The sequence below is a fragment of the Mytilus trossulus genome, chromosome 10 (genome assembly GCF_036588685.1).
Source record: "Mytilus trossulus isolate FHL-02 chromosome 10, PNRI_Mtr1.1.1.hap1, whole genome shotgun sequence".
Classification (NCBI taxonomy): domain Eukaryota; kingdom Metazoa; phylum Mollusca; class Bivalvia; order Mytilida; family Mytilidae; genus Mytilus; species Mytilus trossulus.
This window is the reverse complement of record NC_086382.1, coordinates 1,717,671-1,741,337: the sequence shown is the minus strand read 5'-3', so window position 1 is coordinate 1,741,337 and position 23,667 is coordinate 1,717,671. Positions and strand designations below refer to the sequence as shown.

The 23,667-nt window shown below is 31.9% G+C and overlaps 2 protein-coding genes across 2 annotated transcripts in view; both read right to left on the bottom strand.

Moving 5' to 3' along the window:
* Nucleotides 1-224: 224 nt before the first annotated feature.
* On the bottom strand, nucleotides 225-14,058 carry LOC134686714 (zonadhesin-like). The gene is made up of 9 exons (XM_063546417.1): nucleotides 13,862-14,058; nucleotides 13,295-13,484; nucleotides 12,411-12,652; nucleotides 8,108-8,412; nucleotides 6,855-7,144; nucleotides 5,823-6,025; nucleotides 4,993-5,188; nucleotides 1,721-2,284; nucleotides 225-284 (listed from the first exon to the last, which is right to left on the bottom strand). Exons 1-9 carry the CDS (start codon nucleotides 13,931-13,933, stop codon nucleotides 232-234), a joined length of 2,115 nt encoding a protein of 704 aa, XP_063402487.1. The 5' UTR covers nucleotides 13,934-14,058; the 3' UTR covers nucleotides 225-231.
* A 753-nt stretch (nucleotides 14,059-14,811) lies between these two features.
* The window catches only part of LOC134686506 (fibropellin-1-like), a 31,040-nt gene continuing 22,184 nt past the window's right edge, over nucleotides 14,812-23,667 (bottom strand). Inside the window, exons 22-29 of the mRNA XM_063546175.1 lie at nucleotides 23,107-23,348; nucleotides 21,455-21,759; nucleotides 20,407-20,702; nucleotides 19,850-20,052; nucleotides 18,804-18,993; nucleotides 17,466-17,707; nucleotides 16,148-16,452; nucleotides 14,812-15,112 (exon numbers count right to left, since the gene is read on the bottom strand). Coding sequence (XP_063402245.1) covers nucleotides 14,812-15,112; nucleotides 16,148-16,452; nucleotides 17,466-17,707; nucleotides 18,804-18,993; nucleotides 19,850-20,052; nucleotides 20,407-20,702; nucleotides 21,455-21,759; nucleotides 23,107-23,348 — 2,084 coding nt within the window. The remainder of the gene's footprint in view (nucleotides 15,113-16,147; nucleotides 16,453-17,465; nucleotides 17,708-18,803; nucleotides 18,994-19,849; nucleotides 20,053-20,406; nucleotides 20,703-21,454; nucleotides 21,760-23,106; nucleotides 23,349-23,667) is intronic.

The window sequence follows — 23,667 nt, the reverse complement described above, 5'->3', positions numbered from 1 at the left end:
ATATCTATATCTATATATAGGAAGATGTGGTGTGAGTGACAATTATATACCTTGAATATCTAGCTATACCGTCTTGAATTTGCTATTTGTTGAATGACGCATGTTGATATGTAATTGCTTACATCTGCGTCGTTTGGTTTCTGGAGATAGTTTTCTCATTTAAAAATAGTACTAGATTTTTTTATATTATACTGTTTTCCGAGAAAAGGTTACATCTAACTTACCACGAAACTAATGCGGATGGTGATGACCTACGAAATGAGGTTTCGGAGCATGAGCAATTCCTACAAGACAAAATATATACATAAATTAAATTCGCAAATCTTTGGTTAGATGTGTTATGAACATTATCAGTATTACATATGGGGCTAATTCTGCTTATCTAATTAGAGGACATGCGATCTCTCACAATTTTGGTGAGTTTGTGTCGCCGAGTCTTTAGCTTGCTACTTTGTGTATTGTTTAATGTGGTTTGTAATATGTCAGTTCTTTTCCCATGACAATGTCAATTCGTTTTCGACTTATGAGTTTATATCTCACTTTGAAGTTGTTTTCTTCTTTTTTATTATGTACAATCTGTATTATGTCTAATAAAACAGTCAATTATTACACAAACTAGTGACCCATGATATAAGCAATACGTTCAAAATTCCAAATTTGAATTTTTTGAAAATGATACGTAACCTGTGGTATAAAGGCAAATATGTTCATTTTTTAAAAGTGAAATTTAAGTGGTGATCATCGGGAAACCAAATACACTATATCTCATAAAAGCAAACATGAAAGCTTTGAAACATGACCATGATAACCATGATTACCAGACCATCAAATCAGACTAGTCTAGATCTATATACATTCCGAATCAATGCATTCTGATAAAATGTCGACATATATTGATTCTTATGTATTATACATTGTAAAAGTAAATATGGGTTAAATTTGGGAACGGTATTGTAATCCAAAATGACAAAACCCACTTGACAAGTATTTTACATGTGATGACAAAATGGTATTCACTTGAAAGATTTTACAAAACAGGACTTGAATCAAAAAGACAATGTTTAAACGGTCAAAGCCAAACATGTGTATGTCGATACGACTAGTAAAAATGTTCGTAAAAACATCGTTTTCCAAATTTAAAACATTTGGTCACACAGCAATGTATTCATCATCACACATTCAAAAGTGTAACGGTTAGAATACTATAAAATTGAGAATGAAAATGTAGAATGTGTCAAAGAATCAACTACCCGACAAACAAACAAAGAACACCCGAAGACTATCAATGGGTCTTCAATGCAGCGAGAGATTCCCGTTTACCGAGCTCGGCTTAGGCTGGTACCTTATTTATACAAATGTGTACAGGTTCATTGAAAATGGACGTCATACTAAACTGGTGCTAAACAGACAAGTGAAATTTGTAACCATTGTGGTGCCAGATAAACAATGTAATTACTTGTTACACTGAATATGTTGTCTTGCATTCTGAATATTGTGGATTCATTTATTTTCGTTGGTACCAATTTTCGTAGATTTAGGAATTTTAGTGTACACTAGTATGTGATTTCGTGGTTCTGCCATGGTCTGTATACAAATTCATAAAAACTTGTACCTCTTTGAACATTTATATTCGTGGTTCACCTATACACACGAATCCCACGAAAATTGGTATCCAACGAATAAAAATGAATCCACAGTGAACTATAATTATGATACATACCTCTACACGTAATCTCTTGAAATTCTCCCATGATATGCTCCAGTGAGTCAAATCCTTTCACTCTTAAAGCATGGTCTTTTTCAATGGCGATGGTCTCCAATTCTTCCTGGTTAATAGATGAACCAATTCCTATCGCAAACATCATAACACCATCTTCTTTCATATGAATCATTTCTTCTCTTGTTTTCTTCGGATAATTTGACTTTCCATCTGTAATGACTATTCCAATATTTGGATAACCTGGTCGATCTCCATTAGCCTCAGTTAATACCTTACTGTGCATATCATGCAAAGCATAATCTGTTCGAGTTCCTCCACGCATGTGACGAATTTTGCTGAGAGCGTTGATAATGTCCTCAGGTTCCGTGTAGCGATTGAGATAAAATTGTATTCTAGAACGATGTGAAAACGTTATCACACTAATTCTGACTTGTTCATGTTCAGACATAAATCCACTAACAAGTTTTTTCACGAAGTTGATTATTTTCGCAAAATTATTTGACCTCATGCTAGAGGAGGAATCGAGAACAAACACAATATCAGCTGCTTTCCCACATTCCAATTCTAAAAATAGATTTTTTCAAAGTTTAAAAACTAAACTATAAAACTCACAGGTTAATAAACAGGGGGAAGTTGATGCATATAGAATGGACCAAACGATCAACGATCAACGGAACCAATGGTCAACAGATTTCATATTCATGTAATTGGTATAAATATTTTAAAAAGACATGGGGGTTAAAACTTGGTCTTATAGCTAGTTGAACCCTATTTTTTTTGTGAAAATTGATTCTCACTTACAAATTGAATACGTCTTCCATTTTTATCATGTGTATATCATTTTTTCACTGCTTCGTAAATATTAAGTCCATGTTTACTAATTTGCTATAATTGCAAATATTCATTTATTGTTTTGTTAAAAAATCTGTATATTAGTTTATTAAAATCTTATCAACCAGTTTGGAGGTTTACCTAACTATAGAACAAGCTGTACCAAACAGTATTTTGGCTTGTAAGATTTGCAAAAAAATAATTTATCAGACAAGTACCATTGTTTTGCATTCATTCGTTACCTTATCTGTTCCGCAGTCTTATCTTTATGTCATGTATGTATACATATATCACACAGATAAGGACATTGGCAAAAAGTAAAATCACAAAAATACTGAACTTAGAGGAAAATCAATTCGGAAAGTCCGTAATCACATGGCAAAATCAAAATAACAAAACGAATCAAAATCGAATGGACAAGAACTGTCATATTTCTGACTTGGTACAGACATTTTCAAATGTAGAAGATGGATGATTCAACCTGGTTCTATAGCGCTAACCCTCTCACTTTAATGACTGTCTCATCAAATTCCGTTATATTTACATTGATGCGTTAAATAAACAGACACAATAAATAAAATAGTCAAAATGTGGGTACATCAGTCATCAGCGTATAACAATTTTAAAAGGAACAATTCAACAGAACACAAACACATTTACTATCTAAGAACACATTGATTGATTTGAGTGTCTGACGTCAGAAATTTTTATACGTCATATAAATTTGTCGTTCAATGTGCATACAGACATTTTTTTAAATTTACATAGGCTATGTAAGCATACAGGGTTAAAAAATCAAAAGTGTGTAAGAATAAATTTCAGAAATAGACCGATATTTAAACTAGTCCAAAAGTTATATATAGAATTTTAAAAAATCCAAAAATAGTTGATTCCACTACGCGATTGCATGATTTTGACGTTGTGGTTCAACGTATATAACATGTATAATAGTAATTCATAATAGAAATATATCATAATGACTTATAATAGAGCAATGTCATACTGACGGGATCTTTTAAAGTACAGAGTCACGTTATAAGAACAAAAGAAATACAAAAAGTCGCATATACAAAACAAACCACTAAAAAATGAAAGCCAATACAAACACATTGACGAGATGTATAAGTACCGAGCCACGTCAAATGGATATCACATAAAACCATTCAGCAGTAACAGTAATATTAATAATAGAACAAAGACAAATGAAAGAACAATGAAACACGTTGTTAAGATTGTAAACAACATCAGTAAGCAGAATGGATACATCAAGACCATTATGTATTATTTGAAAAGTTGATACGAAATATTTATCAACAAGGTCTTGGTACCTTCCGATGAACTTTTTTTAGAAAAAGGACGAGACGTTTTTTGACATACCCCTGGTTTATCAACTGATGACGTTTTACAAAATCTGAGTAGGAGCTGCAAGCTCTGGAATATCGAATAAGTTGGGAAATATATATCACATATGCAGGTGAAGTTGGTATATTGCTACTAAGGTGGGGGAAATTTATAATTTTAAAATTTTAATCGTCTCGTTTGTCATCGATCCTGGTACTGAGATGACTGTGTAAGTCAAATTCGAGATATAAGTCTAAAAATGAGGCGGAGGAAGCCGTGTCTGTTGTTTATCAAATCTCTAGTTCAGGGGAATATATAAAACGCATACTTTCTACATTTACAGAATATAAAACAATAGGATGTGTTTACACAATAAACTACCTTGAACTTGTTTAATATTAAACACTTTAAAACATGAATTGATAGCATTACTCACTTCAATAACAATACATGACTTATAATTTGGTATGTCAGACTCATGTTTGATCAAAAAGGCTTATCATTGATGTCAGTGGCACTTTAACAATTAGAAGGCCGAATCAATTTGACTGCATGAATGTTTTAAATGAAATTTACAATAAAACCTGTAGGTACACAGCTACTTCATCATGTTCAGTGCTAGCAAGCTTGCTGCAAAAATATCCCGATGGAATTGTATTCGACTTTCATACGAGCGAGAGTTTTGACAAGCTATAAAATAATGTTTGAAGATGAAAATAAATAGGATATCTGTTTAAATGAACATACGTTTTTTTTTTAATTTTTTTAAACCTGTATATGAAATAAACAGCCATTATTCATTTGAGTATTGAATTCTGGTATAATAAGATCAGACAATTTTAGCAATCATTGGTCATACCGATATGGTTGTATATTCCACTACGATTAGGGCTATATTAAAAAAAAAAACTTTTTTAGTATGGTTTCGATCTTTTGAAAAATGTGCAAAATAAGTGTTATACATTCTAAATTCAAAGAGAAATACAGTATTATAAGGTGGTCCATCCTCGACCTTCGTTCTATTATGGATATTGGTATTATCATATATCATACCGCACTTCTCTATGTCTCTCATTTTAGGAAAAAAATAAACAACTTACTGACTTCTGTGCATTCTGCCAAAGGATCACCTTGGAATCCAGGTTTACATATACATTTGTAATGACCATCAATAGGTTTACATTGACCATTTGCAGCGCATGGCGACAACGTCTTTGCAACTAGTTTTGCTTTACCGTCTATCAACTGACACGTCCTGGCAATAGTACAATCTGAGTTCTCAACTGTTGCTCCAACCTTTACAATTAAAACAAGTGTTTTATTGTTTTGAATATATGTCTGATTGTTTTGTTTTAACATTATCAATATGATTGCTATTTATACGACTGCAATACAAGTGAGACGTTGAGCCAGCTATCACTAGGTTTAATCTTTCATTTTGTGCATATCAAAATGTATGTACCAAGTCAGGAATCTGACTGTTGTAATCAATTCGTTTTTCATTCGTCTGATGTGTTTGAGGTTTTTATGTTGCCATTTGATAATCAACTTTTCGCTTGGATTTGATTTTTTGTAATTGTACATATTTTACATTCTTTAAGCAGCAATGCGTTCTGGTTTGTTTTAAGTGATTTAAAAAGGAATGGGCATCAATTCTTACGGATGATACTTATTACCTTTTCCTGTTATATGAATACCTAAACTTCTAAAATCGTCGCTTTAAATCAGAGTTTATCGATTCATGACTTCTTGAAATCGGTATCTTAACTGCTGTTGCCTACATTTGTGACGAATCTATTTATAAACAGCGACAATTAAATGCTGATATTCTTCAGTTATTTAAAAAATTGCTAGTTTGGGTAACCTTTGAAAAAATTAGGTTTTTATTCGCAAACCTCTGCAGAAGTTATTCGTAAAAAAAAAACCTTACCGGTACGTATTCTCCGTATGACGTTGTACAACCGCATCGAGTGTCTGGTACACATTCTAAGTTACTCATGTAATATCCTGCTTTACATTCACATCCTTCTCGTGGTGGTTGTTTACAACTATTTGACAGAAGTGGAGCCAAGCATGTTGCTGGACAGGATGATATTTGTGGTTTGTAATTAGAATTCTGACCACACGATAGTGCTTTAATGAAAGAAATCAATAAAATAAAAAATATATTTTAAAACGGTAGAAATAGAATTTTACGTTTAAAAGATATCACGGTTTCATTAAAATTCTACTTTTATTTGCGTGCATATATCATAAAACTCATGTGAGTAATATATATATATATATATCTGTTGTAATCAAATCAATATTGGGTTTTCAGTAGTGCTGATACATATGTTTTAACCGGACGTTAGATGAAGTTAACAACATTGTTTTATTTGTTTTCTCTGTATGTTACTTGTTACATCAGTAATAATTTCTGTAATTATAAGTTTTAATTGCCTTGTTTGAAGATTTTTAACATGTTTAAAATTCAAAAGTATATATTGCATTAATTTTTTCATGTGACACAACGTTTCTGTTTGTTTAATGATCAGACAGAGTTTCAAATAAAACCAATAATATCACACTACTGTACATGCCTTGTGTTTGCATGTTGAAGCCGTTTATACCGCAAGCTGAAATTGTTGACAAAGTGAACATAATAAACATTAATCTAAAATCATAAATCTTCAAAGAATTGGTGTATACTTTCAACGTTAAATAAAAATCTTTAAAAAAAACATATTTCTTAATAAAGCATACACTGAAAAAAGGGTAATAAACCCAGGGAAACTAAGTCATATTATCTGTACTAGTTAACGTTGCAATAATGCGTGTTTTGTTTTTGTTTGGAGAAGGAGAAGAGCAATGAGTTATGCAGATCTCTTACTTTTGTTAATTTTCTTTTGGTACATGCCTTTAATCAAAATTGTATTGAATGCATATTAACTCCCTTAGTTTAAAAAAACAACAAACATACGGCATAGTTTGTCATCTCGCCAGCTGATAGGTATGCCCATTATGTGGCATTGCTCTGCAAATCCCTCTAGACCTTCGCACATAACCTGGTGGAAGTTTGGTCGTCCATAGTAAGCACAATAATCGATAATGCAAGAATCATACATCTCCATAGCTCTCTCAGGATCCGCATTGATACATTTCTTGAATTTACCGTCAATAGTATCTAGTTTTATGTATCGACACAAAGATTCTTTTGCCTTGAGTAATAACTCATCTGTACATGGATAAACATCTATGGCAGGCTTGCATCTGATTAATAAATTAAATTAGAGATTGTTATGACAAATTATATCAAAATGACAACACTTGTAACCCAAACATACATTAATTGACATCATAATTAAGTTATCTATCTTATATTATTCATTTACATAATTTTTCGACAAGCTATAAAACAAGGTCAACATAAGACTCATCAGTGGCGCTCGTATCAAAATATTTATAAAGCGAAACAGGTACAAAGTGGAAGAGCATTGAGGATCCAAAATTATGTATTTATTGCAAAGTAAGAAATCATTCTGTTCTTTCATTCCTTTCTCAAATATCAGCGAAAAATAGATAAATAGGTGCTATTTACTAAACTCCCTGCAAGTATTATTTTTTTTTCTTTTATTTAAGATAAGTAATGCGGATCAATTTCTCAAAAACCCTGGTTTCACTGACGGATACCATAAAAATTCTACAAAAAAGTCAGTTGCTCAATTTCAATATCGGTGTGACATTTCTGCTTAGTTTCAATGTGTCGTTGTTGTATGAAAGACGAGTTATATATATATATATATATATATCGTACCCATTAGACTTACTTGTGAAGTTTAAAAAATATGTTTAGTTATTGATTGATTAGTTTTTAACGGCACAATTTTTTGTGGGGCAGTTGTGTTTGGTAGAGGGAGCCAAAGAAAAATGTTTCAGACGATTTGAAAATCTGAGCTGAAACAGAAGGTGTTGATTAGAACATTGAAACAATCTTTCAAACACTATCACTGGACTAGTATATATTTGTTTAGGGGCCAGCTGAGGGACGCCTCAGGGTGCGGGAGTTTCTCGCTACATTGAAGACCTGTTGGTGACCTTCTGCTGTTGTTTTTTTATTTGGTCGGGTTGTTGTCTCTTTGGCACATTCCCCATTTCCATTTTCAATTTTATTATGGTTGAAATGTTTTAGTTCAAATGTCTGTTGAGTGTAATGGATGACGCATGTGAACTTACTGTGGGATAATTAGATCGGAGTCATCCATTACTTCGTAGCTGTTTCCAATCAGAGAATATTTGTTTTTGTTTGTGGAAACATCAGTCCCGTCTTTTGTTCTTAAATCATCACGTTTATCATTACAGTTTCCACATATACCGGTTACTTGCTGACCAAACTTTCTTGGAATTATAACTTCCATTATATGAATACCATCGTATTCTACCACAACGCCGCAAGAGGTTTCCAGTCGTAACCTCTGACCTGATGTGTATACCACGACACCCTCGTCCACATAAGGAGGATACTTTTGAATACCATCAACCTTGAATAGAAAAGTTACGACACAAACTTAAATAATTCGGTTTAGATAAATACTCAATAGTCAAATGGCTGATTAAAATCTGATTATATTTATTCTTTGTTGATTAATGCCATAATGAAAAACCTACCACACCTTCCTATTCTACTTTTTCAACGATTAAACATCATGCGCTTAAGTGGTACATTCTAAATCTCGTTTACACCGATACATGAACATGTATACAACAAAAATACATATCATATATTATCAAAACTCTTGTTGTAAGATATTCTGAATCTCTTGTTATTTCCATGTAGTGGCAAAAAACCTAGTGCCAACTCAGACCTTAAATAGTAAATGTATTACAGATAACATACCATTCGGTTTTTTTTTTAATTTAAAAGTTATCAACAGGATCAGTGATAAAGTTATGAAACATAAAGTGACGGACCACCAAGGGGTAGTAATTAACATTCGGGTTTTAGATTCTGAAAGAGGGAATGGGTACTGGAAATTGAATAATTCTATTTTAAAAGATATTGAATATCAAGATAAAATCAATAATGTGATAAATAGGTTTAAAGGTCGTATAATCAATAGTGACAGCAGTGATATCCGTTTACTATGGGACAATTTAAAAGTCGAAATTAGGGACGAATCTATACTTTACTGTAAAAGAAAATCAAAGTTATCAAGGGAGACAACAAGAAAGTTGGAAAACGAATTAGAGCAACTTACGAAATTAAGAGATGAACAATTAAATGAAGATGAAAAGTTAACAAAAGATATAAAAGAATTAGAGGTGCATTTAGAAGAAATTTATGAATATAAAGCCAAGGGGGCTCAAATTAGATCAAGGGAAAAATGGGTGGAATTAGGGGAGAAAAATAACGCTTATTTTTTAGGGTTAGAAAAACAGCGACAGGTTAAAAAATCTATTAATAAGCTTAGAAACGAAAGAAACGAAGTAACAACAAACCAGGAAGAAATTTTGGAAATGATAAAGAATTATTATAAAGTATTATACACTACAACATGCCCCGATAAAAATTTGTTACATTCATACGTTGCTGATACTATTATGGAAAAAGATATAAATATTAATGACTTTAAAGAATGTGATGGGGAAGTAACTATAGATGAATGCACTAGTGCAATAAACACGATGAAGCTAAATAAATCACCAGGTCTTGACGGCTTGACTTTGGAATTTTATAAGACTTTCTGGGGAAAATTAAAACTAATGTTAGTTAAAGTTCTTAATAAGGGACACGAGGAAAAACTTTTATCGTATACCCAACGAACAGGTGTACTATCTTTATTATTTAAAAAGAATGACCCATTATCTTTGGACAATTATCGTCCTATATCATTATTAAACGTAGATTTAAAAATACTATCCCATGTTTTGGCACAGAGACTTAAAAAACTGCTTCCTAAACTAATCAATGAAGATCAAACTGGGTATGTAAAAAATCGTTTTATTGGATTCAATTTAAGGCAAATTCAAGACATTATGGACTATGCAGAATCATATGGAATAGATGGGGCTATCGTATTTGTTGATTTTACTAAAGCTTTTGATTCTTTGGAATGGGAATTCATGTTAAGCGTTCTAAAACATTTCGGTTTTAATGAATCATTTATATCATGGGTGGAAACTTTATATAAGGGAATACAAACATGTGTAATAAATAATGGATGGGTCTCTGAGATTTTTGAAAACTCTAGAGGAATCCGTCAAGGATGTCCTTTATCTGCTTTACTTTTTGTTTTGTCAGTAGAAATTATGGCTTTGAGATTACGACAAAACCCCGACATCAAAGGTATTCGAATTACTATTGATAAAAAAACACATAGCATAAAAATATCTCAATTGGCAGATGATACAACTCTTTTTTGTAGTTCAAAAACCGACATATCAAATGCTATGAATATAATAGAAACGTTTGGTTCTTTCTCAGGTCTGAGATTAAATCGTAGTAAAACAGAAGGAATATGGATAGGGGCGCTTAAACATAGTAAAGATAAAATTGAGGGAATACGCTGGACGGACAAACCAGTTAAAGCCTTAGGGATTTATTTTGGTCACAACATAAACGAATGTGAAAAGTTAAATTGGGAACCTAAAATTGATAAAATGAAATCCTTACTGAAGGCATGGAAAAAAAGAAAATTAACAACAATTGGAAAAATATTAATTATAAAATCTTTGATCTTACCTAAATTTACATTTTTGGCTACTTCGTGTATTGTTCCAAACAAATACATAAAAGAGATTGAAAGCTGTTGTTTTAAATATATTTGGGAAGGTAAAAATGACAAAGTAAAAAGAAATACACTTATTGGCGATTATCAAGAAGGGGGGTTAAAAATGGTTGATTTTGATAGCTATTTTACATCACTGAAAGCTTCATGGGTTTCCAAATTCAATTCAACCACTATGCCGAACTGGAAGATTATTCCTACCAAATATTTCAACAATCTGGGAAAAAATTATCTTGTCTTTAACATGAATTTAGATAATATTAAATCACTAAAAGAATTTGAAAATATACCAGACTTTTATTTGCAAGTAATTTCAAGCTGGGTGAAAACAGGGGGAGGTTTTACAAAATTTAAAGATCATTTTTCAAATATAAGAAAACAGATTATTTGGGGAAATAGATACGTTAAACATTGTAACAAAAGTTTGTTCTTTCAAAACTGGGTAGCAAGTGGTTTGATTTACATCAACGACATACTTGATCGTGAGGGAAAGTTATCAGAGGGTTTTATTTTAGAAAAATTAAGAAATAAGTCTAATTGGATTGCAGAGTTTACAATATTAAAATCTTCCATCCCAAAGGAATGGCAGCAAATTCTAATTAAAGAAAACTCTTTAAAGAGTAAAATTAGTATTAATAAGGATAATTTGAGATGGGGAAATAAACAAATACAAGCACAAGATATCTTTAATAAAATGTTATATAATAGTCTAGTAGATCAAAAGTATACACAGCCGATTGGTATCAATATTTGGACAAAAAATTTAAAGCTAGATAGCAAGCCAAATATGTCATTCGTAAACGATTTTATATTTAAATTTTTAAGAGAGAATAAGATGAAAATGTTTAGATGGAAACTGCTAAATTATATTATTCCCACAAAGCAATTACTATTTAAATGGAAAATTTCTACTAATAGTAAATGTAATTTTTGTCAAACAGAAGAGGAAGATTACTTTCATTTCTTTATAACATGTTCTTTTTTAAAAGACTTTTGGGATAAAGTGGAACATCTTCTTGCACAACTCAATTTTAAAAATAAGATATCAGTTAAACAATTAGTATTTGGATACAAAATATCAGATAAAGGTTATTATGGTTTTAACTATTTTTTGACAGTTTTAGGTTTTTGCATTTTCAAGTCATACTATGTTTCAGAGCAAAAATTGAAATATATAGATGTGTATGAATTGTTTATAAAGGAATTAAGAAGGGTTATGAAGGAAAGCAAAATAATTTCTGAAAATGTATTTTTCATAAATTTGAAGAAATTGATTTAATAGAATAAGTTGAAAATATTGTAATAGTTTATGTAATATTGTTTATTATATTCTGAGTATGTTCCTGGCAACTCAGAAGTTTTTTCACAGGAATACTCCACTGGCGCTTGGACAGTGAAGTATAATTGTAACAAGATATCTTTAGAATAAAGACTATATTTGTTGTTAAAAAAAAAAAAAAAAATGAAACATATAAAAAAAATGCTTCCCAATCAAATTTTCCATTGCCTACTAAGTATATCGTAAAAAAAAGAACACGGATTTTTCATGTTTTATGCTTTATAAGTTCAATTATCAATATACCTTCGACCTATAATAGTGCTGGTTATTTCAAAATGAGGAGCGATTACGATTACTATGCTTTTCTTTCCATTCGTCTTATGACATACGCTATATCTATCTTACAAATGATTCAATCTTGTTTTTTTTTTTAAACATTTCCAAATACTCCTAAAACGTAATGCATACTCACATATAGTTTACGATCCATGTGCAAACGGTACACATGACCATGAAATTTGAGGTCAACAAGTCTCATGAAAGTCACTTTGTTATTTCCACCTCTGTATTCATGTTTTGCCTCCACAGCAAACCGACATGCAGAATTGTCATGGGCAGCCACGGTGTATTTACACGCCCCAAAGAAATGTATTATCTGTCCATCAAATGTCCTGTAATGGGGATCACCACTAGCAGTACATGAACAAGTCGGGTCTGAAATAAAATATTCAAAATCATTATAACTGTTGTTCAAAATTGGAAATTACTTGTATGTGAAATTAGGTTAGTGTCTAAGTTATGTTATCTTACATAAACAATTAATGTTAATGTGAGATGGCATAATGTACCCACACATCTAATGTAACATACTAGTAATTGTTTTTTAAGGAAACTTTTGTCTTGAGCAATATAACCAGAGTTAAAAAGCAACATACACCACTTGACTGTACTTTTATATTAGGTACATTTACCAAGAACATAGAACAAGATAGTTGAGACATTATGATGGATTATTTGAATTAATAAATTGATCTACCGTTGTTAATTTTGAAAAGACAAGAGGAAAATCATAGAACAGTATTGATCCCAAATTATTTTTTGAGCAGATTGTAATGACTATTCCAATATTTGAATAACCTGGTCGATCTCCATTTGCCGCAGTTGATACCTTACTGTGCATATCATGATTGTATTTTTAAATTTAGTACAAAAAAACATACACAAAAATTGTTGAGTCATTCTGATAGATTTTCTTATTAGTCTGATAATCGATCAATTTTTTTGGGGAAAAAAAACAAACAAAAGAACAGTATTAATCCCAATTTAATTTTTGAGCAGAAATAATTATATACTTACTAATGCATTCTTTCAATGGATCACCAGTCAAACCAGGTTTACAGGCACACTTGTAGTGTCCTCCTACTGGTTTACATACAGCGTTCCTACCACATACAGGACGGGTAAAACTAACAAATGTTCCTCTATCACCTTTAGCTACACATGCTCTAACACTTGTACAATCGGGACTTTCTATTTTCGCACCAATCTGAATAATAATGAAACTCATGATCATTATCTTATATGTCGTTTGAAAAAAGAGAGTAACGAAAGATACCAAAGGGGCAGTCAAACTCACAAATTGAAAACAAACTGACAACGCCTGGTTAAACTGAAAAAGAAAAACAGACAAACAAATAGAACACATAACACAACATAGAAAACTAAAACACGAATCCAGTAATTTACATGTTTATCTACCAACACTGAATCGATTCCACGAAAGCGCTTTCTCGTTCTGTTGTGTTTTATGCACGGTTTCCTCAATTATTTATCTAGTCTATATTAGATATGTTTTTAAATAAGGCTTTCCTTTACATACATCTTTACCGTCTAAATGTGCGATTATTTATATAGAAAACTTACTGGAATATAATCGCCCTTCTCTGTCTTACATCCACACTGTGCTACAGGTACACATGCTAGATGACTTAACATGTAACCAGCTTTACACTCGCAACCTTCACGTGGTGGAATATTACAATTAAACGGTGCATCTGGATTTACACAAGTCGCCGGGCATGATGACGTAATTGACTTATAAACTGCATTGTCTTGACACGGTAAGGCTAAAAGGAAAATGCAATAATATCAACATTTCACGTGCATAAAAACACTTATAGCTTGATGTTTCCGTAGTTAGATAAAAGTGTTTGGAATGACAACGAGTTTACATGTCTATAAAATGTATTTCTTCTTTTATGAAAAAACAATTGGTAAAAGTATCTAAAAATATGATTACATAAAGAAATCGTTATTATAGTAAAGTTAAAAATATCCGCCTATAAAATGGAGAAAACAGTAACAACAATATTTTAAGAAACTTGAAACGTTATATATTTTAATTGGAATCTGCAGTATTATAAAACGTGAGAGAAAATTATGATTTGGATATGTTGCACAATACATGTCTTGTCTTGCTTTTTCGAATTTTATATATTTGTTTATACTCCGTATCTCATCTCATCTCATGCATATATTTGATAAGGGACTTTTCTGTCTTGATTAAGGACTTTCTGTCTTGATTAAGGACTTTTCTGTCTTGATTAAGGACTTTTCTGTCTTGATTAGGGACTTTTATATCTTGATTAAGGACTTTTCTGTCTTGATTAGGGACTTTTCTGTCTTGATTAAGGACTTTTCTGTCTTGATTAGGGACTTTTCTGTCTTGATTAGGGACTTTTCTGTCTTGATTAGGGACTTTTCCGTTCCCTCGGAGTTCAGTATTTTAGTTATTTAACTTTTCACATCGATTTATGATGAATACATTTTTTCATAGACCACAATTGAATGATCTATTTAATGAAACTAATTATTTACGTACGACAAATCTTGTCACTTCTCCAGTTGATTGGTATTCCCATGGTCTGACACTGTGATGCAAATCCTTCTAGACCCTCACATACATACTTGTCCATGTCTGGTTCGCCATGGAAGGCACAAAAGTCAATGATACACGAATCATACGTCTCCATTGCCCTTTCAATGTCAGCAGTTACACACTTTTCAAATTTACTGAATTGCTTGTTCTCAGGGTTTAAAAGACCACAGTGTGACTTTTTAGCTTTCAAAAGTAAGTCATCTGTACAAGGATAGAAGTCTATATCCGGAGTACATCTACAAATAATCATACATTGCTCAATAATGATTTTCAATGTATATTCATACTGTTTTGTATTGTTCTGTTTTAAATCAATATTTCCTCAAATGTAACCAATATTATATAAGATTAGAATAATCACTAGGTTTTTGATTAAAAAAGCAACATGAAAGTGGAGCATAACCTGCTTAAACCTCCAGAGCACCTGTGATCAGCACGAGTTTTTCATTTGGGATATTGTTGCAGTACTTTACTTTTACATTGATTCTTTGTTTCAGGTTATTTGTCACTATATAGAAAAGAAGATGTGGTATGATTGCCAATAAGACAACTATCCACAAAAGACCAAAATGACACAAACATTAACAACTATTGGTCACCGTACGGCCTTCAACAATGAGAGAAAAGCTTAAACCGCATAATCAGCTATAAAAGGCCCGATAAGACAATGTAAAACAATTCAAACGAGAAAACTAACGGCCCTATTTGTGTAAAAAAAATGAACGAAAAACGAATATGTAACACTTAAACAAACGACAAACACTGAATTACAGGCACCTGACTTGGGACAGGCACATACATAAATAATGTGGCGGGGTTAAACATGTTAGCGGGATCCCAACCCTCCCCATAACCTGTTGTCTGTTGTCCTGACATGGTTTTGATTTATGAATTTGCATATCCCTATGATTTTTTTCTTTCATCTTTTTAAACAATTTGTAACATCACAGAAACAATCAGCATTAAAGACAAAGACAGACAGACATAAAAGCCAATAAAAACTAGTTGAATAAATCACTTACCAAACAATTTAAATATTTAAACACATTATCTTTTTCGATATTATACGTTATTCCTTTCAGATTGTCTTATTCAAATAATGTACAAGTTCCATCCTAATGGGGTATACATGTATATCTGTATTACTTTGAAATGCACCGGTACTTTATACGTATCATGGGTTTGAAGTTTATCTTATGTGCAATAGCGATACAAGTGTTAGATATACAAAACAAGACATTAAAAATAACTTTTTTTTCATGATAGCTTACTGTGGAAAGAATAAGTCTGAATCATCGTATACTTCATAGCTGTTACCAATGGCGGAATACAAATTCGGGTAGCTTGATACGTCTGTGCCGTTTTTGGTTGTAAAATCATCAGCAATGCCATTACAGTTACCACAAATACCATGCACAACTTTTCCAAGTTCACGTGGGACTTGAACTTTCATAATATGAATTCCATCGTATTCTAAGATGACACCACAAGGTCCTTCTAGTCGTAGAGCTCCTCCAGCTGTTACTACTTTCACGTCATTATTTTTGAATGGGGTATACCTTTGAATACCATCAACCTGGTGAAAAGACGTCAACTGTGTTACATGACTTCCCACAAAAGAAATATTTACAACATAGAACGACAGTACGTGTATAATGATAATTGTATAAGATTCTGAACATTGAATGTTCTCACGATTTGATAAAACAAAACGGAAGAGTTTAATATTTGATTCGATGTTTTTTGCTGATAAAAATAGAGGCAGAAGACAAAACGTCCTTAAATATATTCAACTATTACTCGATAATCAACAAAAACATGTATACAGGGTTAACACAGCGATTAACTTTGGAAAAAATAGTACAATGAACGTTTTCTCAGATTTCCGCGTCATCTCCTGCTGACAAAATGAGAAAAATTGAGTAAACAATAAGCTCTTCCGTCTTATTTAGTTTTTGTCGGTAATTTTAATTTACCAATTGATGAATATTGTTCATACATGTGTTCATAAGTAAAAAAATACACTTGTTTGTCATTCAATATATATCACTAAAGAGATAACTGTTTTGTATTGAAAGCTTTGCGAACGGCCATCGGTAGATTAACTGTTTCAAATGTAGTTCACCTGGCGACACAAATTGAAAATCTAGAAATGAAAGACTAGAATTGAAAATTGGTACTATAAGTTAGTAGAGTATAAGTTAAGGATAAAAAATAAGCTAAAATATTACTAGTTTATAGACATATATATGGAGATATTCATGTTGTATTGATGGTGGGGAAAAGCTGACTCAGACTTTTTTTCTCATTGTTGCTTGGAATATTTTGGTATAAAATCGGATGACAAGACCCTGAATCCGCTTGAATTTTAGTAAATGACCTTTAATGGGTTATCGAAATCTGATAGGAACAGAAGTATGTTAATAGCCAAACTATTAAACCCTTTCTCGTAAGGGAAAAGCAAAGAGTCGGAACATGTGACGAAACTCCTTAACCTGACTTAAGTAAATCATTCAGCACTGTTTCCATTTATTGGATGTCAGATCAAAATAATGCAAAAGTTTTTTTTACTCTTCACTAAGAACTTACATATAACCGACGTCCTAAATGCAAACGATAGTGATGATCATTGTATTTAAAGTCCATGAGTCGTAAGAAGGCAACTTTATAGTTGCCTCCCCTGTATTCCTGTTTGGCCTCCACAGCAAATTTACAGGACGCGTCATCATTTGCCACTACTGTATATTTACATGCTCCCATGAAATGAATCATCTGTCCGTCGAATGTCGTATAATGTGGATCCCCAAATGCAGTACATGTACACATTGGATCTACAACAGAGAAAAAGAACCACTACATTATACATGTTATACTAGTAATGTGGACTTTTATTATATATTGGATACATTCTTATTTCCTTGGTTCGTAAGTAAAGATGGAACACGAAATTCAAAATTCAATATAATCAATATTCTTTTTTATTTTAAGATAAGGAGATGTGGTACGATTGCCAATATTAAGAATCGACCCAGATTTCAATTTTTTTTTATACTAGTAAATACATCTATATATTATATATAAATATATTTGTTTTGTTTGTTTGTTTGTAAAATCGACGAGCCTAGTTACAAAGGAGTTGAAAAGGCTTACAAATTAACTCATTGTGGCAAGGGTTTGATGTTTGCTTTTGCACAATTAAAAACAATAGATGCTTTATTATTTCCAAGCAGACTATTATCAAAAATAGATAATGAGAATATAAACAACAAAAGGGTCACATTTTCACCACCATGCCGGAGGAACAGACATACATGATACCTGACTTTACAAGATCCCTTTATAACAAAATACAATTGGTGTATAAATGACCATACAGAGTATGATTAAAATTTATAATATCAAATCAAAAACACAATATGGCTGATAACTTATTGTTTACTCATTCCTTACACAAGACGTGCACAAGTAAATGTGGTGAGTTAAACTGACCGTGCAAGAGCTGTATAGCCAGTCAAGGTCGTTAAAAACAAATTTTTGAACCTGCACAGCTCACCAACCCCAAAGGCATTGAAGTAATAGTATCACATTAGAACCAATAGACGAACAAAAATCTGTTCTTAGGGTCCAATACTTTTGTTCTGATCTCCTTCCATATAATGTGTCGTTATACTTTCTGCATTAATATCACTACAGTTAAAGTTGAATATAGAGATAAGTATGAACGTATATCATTGAAATGTATGTGAGAGAGCCATATCTCATGCACGTAAAAGACACCCTTGTAGCAGGATAATACCGCTAAAAGGCAGCACTGCACCCGCAAAGTGGAAAGGGATTGATACAAGTTGCAAAACTTGTTTCCCAATCTACTATAAATTAAATATGTTTAAACTAAATATATGTGACGAATTAAATGTAAGTATTTACTTTGACATTCTATGAGAGGATCCCCAACCATTGCCGGTTTACAACCACATGTGTAATGTCCATCTATAGGTTTACATTCAGCATTGATACCACATTTCGGACGTGGAGATGTAACCAGTTTCGGTTTTTCATTTCGTATTTCACATTTGGTAATGCTGGTACAATCCGGGCTTTCAATTACTTTTCCAACCTAAAAAAGTGCAAGGTTTCTAATTGTATAAGTTAAGTAATAAAACAAAGTCTTCAAATTATTTTAAAACCTTGATACAATTTTATAAGATGGTAACATATGATCTTTGTATACAAGGCATAGCTATAAAAAACAACTATTGAGAGGCAAAACAAATATTCGAAATCGTTATATAAACAACTTCTCCGTTTTTGATTGATATCTTTGAAATCATCAAAAAATATAAACTAGTGTGTACGCAGACTGCTACCAGGACCGAAATGTTGCCGTTATCAATTAAGTATTCTTCTGCTTATTCAATACAGCCTCTACATGTATAATCCACAACCTAAATAAAACTTTGGACGTAACTAAACAATGAGTTAACGTCGAATGTTGTATCTCAAATAATATGCAAATACTTACTGTATGATGTCTGATCAAATTTTCATTATCTCATGTTGCCGCCTGTTCACCGCTAACGTGTCCTTCCTAATAAGACTTGTTTACGGTTGTGTATTAACATGAGCAACATGTCGGGCGACTCGTGTGGAGCAGGATTCGCTTACGCTTCCAGAGCAGCAAAGATTATCCACAGTTTTAGTGGGGTCTTTCTATATTGTGTTTGGTGTACTTTTGTCTGTTTTGTGTCTTTGTTCTTTTAGCCATGGAGTTGTCAGTTTATTTTGGACTTTTGAGTTTAAATGTTCCTTTAGGATTTTGTGCCTCCCTCCTGTCACCTAACCTTTAATTGTTAATTGTTTGTGTGTGCTGATTTCGATGATATACTACATACCTCATTATTCATTTTCATCTGTAGTCCGTATTGGAATAAACTCAATCAAAACATTTTTCTTATTGTTTACTCATTACTCACTGGAATATAGTCACCTTCTGTAGTTAGACATCCACATTCAGTTTCGGGTACACATTCTAAGTTACTTAGAACATATCCTATCCTACATTGACAACCTTCTACAAATGGTAGTTTACAGTTTTGAGGACCAGATAAGTTTGTGCATATGGCTGGACATGCGGACATTCTTCCATTATAAAAGGCATTAGCTTGACATGGAAGTGCTACAAAACAAAAAAACTCTAAATTTGTAAATATTATATTCGAATCATAAAATACAAATGTGACATATTTAACTCTTTTTGACATCGAAATTTCACAATTTATATATTTGAAGAACTAAATTGTACATTGACATTTTTTTAAATCAAGGATCAAATTTAATCGTTAATATTTGAACAATCGATTCAGAAGAAACAAACAAAATGAAATCAGCACTTTGCGTCGACATTTTTCGCCACATTATTAACGTAGAATTTAGTAAAATGAATGGTAAACATATAATTTGTTCCTCAAATGCCATCATTCATAATACATTGCAAATCAATGTGTTGCTAAATAAGAAATTTTTAACATACGGCACACATCCTTCGTTCGCCAACGAACGGAAATACCCATCTCCAGGCATTGTTCGGCATATCCTTCGATTCCTTGACACACAATATCGTCCCGGAGTTTTGCATCATCGTAAAATGCACAATAATCTAAAACACATGCCTCGTACATCTCTAAAGCTCTCATTTTGTCAGCTTCTATACATAATTTAAATGGACTGTGAACTACACTGTCTGGATGTAAAAGTGCACAACCAGAATCCTTAGCTTTTGTTTCGAGTTCAGGAGAACATAAATTTTCATCGCCGCCCGGAGTACACCTTTGAAAAATTAAAATTAACCATTAATTTCTAAGAAAAAAATATGAAGTATAAATATAAGCATTTTTGTGGACAGTAATTCTCTCATATATTGAATATAAAGTATTATGTATAACTGATGCTAATCCATCGCAGTTATTGTCTTTAAATTGCACATGAATTATTTTATGTTTTTCTCTCATTAAGCTATAGAATTGAGTATTTACATTACTGAGTTATATGTTATACCAATATATATGGAAGATGTGGTATAAGTGTCAATGAGACAACTCTGCATCCAAATAACAATTTATAAAAGTGAACCGTTGTAGGTCAAGGCACGGTCTACAACATGGAGCCTTTAGTCACACCGAACATCAAGATATACAGGACCCTACACATTACAAGCGTAAAATCATGCTAACAGTTTATACAACACCTAATTGAAATTACAGTCGTACTGTGATTTAAGATACACCTTGTTGAGTGGTTTTTCTTCTTTACACTGACAACATTGTAAAGCCTTCCGCTTTTTGAGGAGATAATTTTATTACATTATTGATCATTAATACTATATTTGCTGCATTTCAGATAATGATATGCTTGTGGTCAATGTATTGTTAAGATTTCAAAACAATTACATTCAATTTGTTCATTCAAGTGAACGTTTCATTTTGGTATGAAAGTACATTAAATTTTACCTTTGTACTTGAATGGTTTAACGAGAATAAACATCTATCTTATTGTGTGTACTTTATCAAAAGAAATCTTACTGTGGTAGTAACAAATCAGAATCATCTGGTATTTCATAACTGTTTCCAATTGTCGTGTATTTTGAATCCTCAGTCGACACATCAAGTCCGTCCATTGTTTTAAGATCATCCTTTTTACCGTTGCAGTTTCCACAGATGCCAAAAATGTCTTTGCCAATAGTCTTTGGAATAGTTACTTTGAAGAAATGGTTACCATCGAACATTACTGTTACATCACATGGTCCTTCAAGTTTTACTTTAGTTCCTGTTATAGAAACTTTTATTCCATTGTTATCGTATGGTAAGTACTTTTGGATGCCATCAACCTAAAATGATTATCATATATCACAATGAACGTGAAAGAAACACATTGAACTAATAAACAAATAAATGACGACAAAATGTTAATAAAAAAGTATTTAGTTTCAATTATTGTCTGGGGAGTAAAAAAATACTGCTTTTTATTATTAACTGCGTAACCACGATTGAGGAAGACACTAACATTCCTCATCCCATTCTAAAAGTCTGTTATTTATAAATTTATTTCAATTTCTATACTAAAATTCTACAAAGGAGAATCAAATGTATGCTCATTTCTGAATACATATAATTAACAGTTCATTTTTATGTTATTGAATCAGATGCACATTTTGACAATAAATATCCATATAGCAATCATAGTAATCATCAGTTATGCTCAAGGACAAACTATTTACATTTCAGAACTTTTTCAAATTTGAGACCTATGAAAACAAGAACAAAAAATACACAGAGATAGGCATGTTATCAGAACTTTGCACGAGGGAGATGTATTCTTTAGCTAAAAGTATTCCATTTTTTTTTTTAGATCAATCGGGTCCAGGACCAATCCAGTATATCTTATCAACATCCTTCGTTTTAAATTCAATTTTCTATGTGCACACATTTAGAATAATTAAGAGCTGATAAACTCAGTAAATGATAAATATATATATCCGGTTATGGTATATATTTTTCAGCATTTATTTCCGTATTTTTCTAGAAGTTCACAATTGTATGTTTGTAGTATAATAATTATTGTGTCTGTATTAAACAAAAGGAGTTTCGGTTATGGTCATGTTGACCTAGGTTTATCCTCATCAGGTATCCCTAGCCTATTTGTTTCCTCCTTTGTAATGTGTAGAATAGTTTAAATTTGGTTTCTTTTATGGGGATACTTAAACGAAACCAAATTTAAACTATTCTACTTGAGTGACACATACACAAGCATCCATATAATAAAGTCGAACTCATTCATATTTGGATACCAACTAATTACATGCAACGAAGAAAAAAAGAACAACTCAAATAAACAGTTTCTATAATGAGAATCAATGATGCGGAAAGACATACCAAAGATATTAAATATTTAAAGGTATACTAGTAAAAGGTTAAATCATTTTATTGCTTTAAACACAAATTTTCAGATACAAGAACCAGCAGCTTACAATTCAAAATGTTGACAGACTTTAACTTATCATGTTATTGTCATGCACAGATACTTTTTGTCTATTTGTTCTTGTGTTCGACGTTTAGAGTGTTTTTGACAAAAAAAATTGTTGGTGAAGAGAGATTTTAAAGTTTCGTTCATTATTATAATTTTCATATTTGACTGACCTTACTCAATTTCATTTTGAAAACCAATTATAACTTACATAGAATTTCCGTCCTTGGTGCAAGCGGTATATTCTGTCCTGGTACCGGAAGTCGACTAATCTCATGTAAGAGACCTTACGGTTTTTACCTCTATATTCATTTTTGCCTTCAACGGAGAATCCACATTGTTTGTCGTTACTTGCAGCAAGTATATATTTGCATGCCCCATGGAAATGAATCATCTCTCCATCGAATGTTCGGTAGTGAGGATCACCACTCGCAGTACAGGAACATGTCGTAGCTAAATAGTAGTTTAGAAAAACAAATTTGATTATACACCAGGAAAAGTAAATGTAAATGACCAATATAACCATTTGTTTTAATATTTGCCAATTTAAACAATTACGTTTACTTTTACAGTAAATATATGATAAAATTGTAATATTGAGTGTACATGTATGATTGTGATATTTCACATTTATGTAACTACAATTATATATGTACTTACAAAAAGGAAAACACAACACTTTTGATGATCACAATTTAATAAAAACATATTATATAACATCAAATTAAAGACGTGGGCGTTTATTATTATTACACGATGATACTGTTGTACC

Bases quoted from the DNA above. Each gene is read 5' to 3' on its own strand.
- LOC134686714 (XM_063546417.1), bottom strand. From the start codon at position 13,933: ATGTTAAGTCATCTAGCATGTGTACCTGTAGCACAGTGTGGATGTAAG. The intron at 6,026-6,854 runs GTATGTTTGTTG...CTTTCATTAAAG, and splicing joins GCGAGATGACAAACTATGCC to CACTATCGTGTGGTCAGAAT. The intron at 2,285-4,992 runs GTAAGTTGTTTA...ATCTATTTTTAG, and splicing joins GGCAGAATGCACAGAAGTCA to AATTGGAATGTGGGAAAGCA.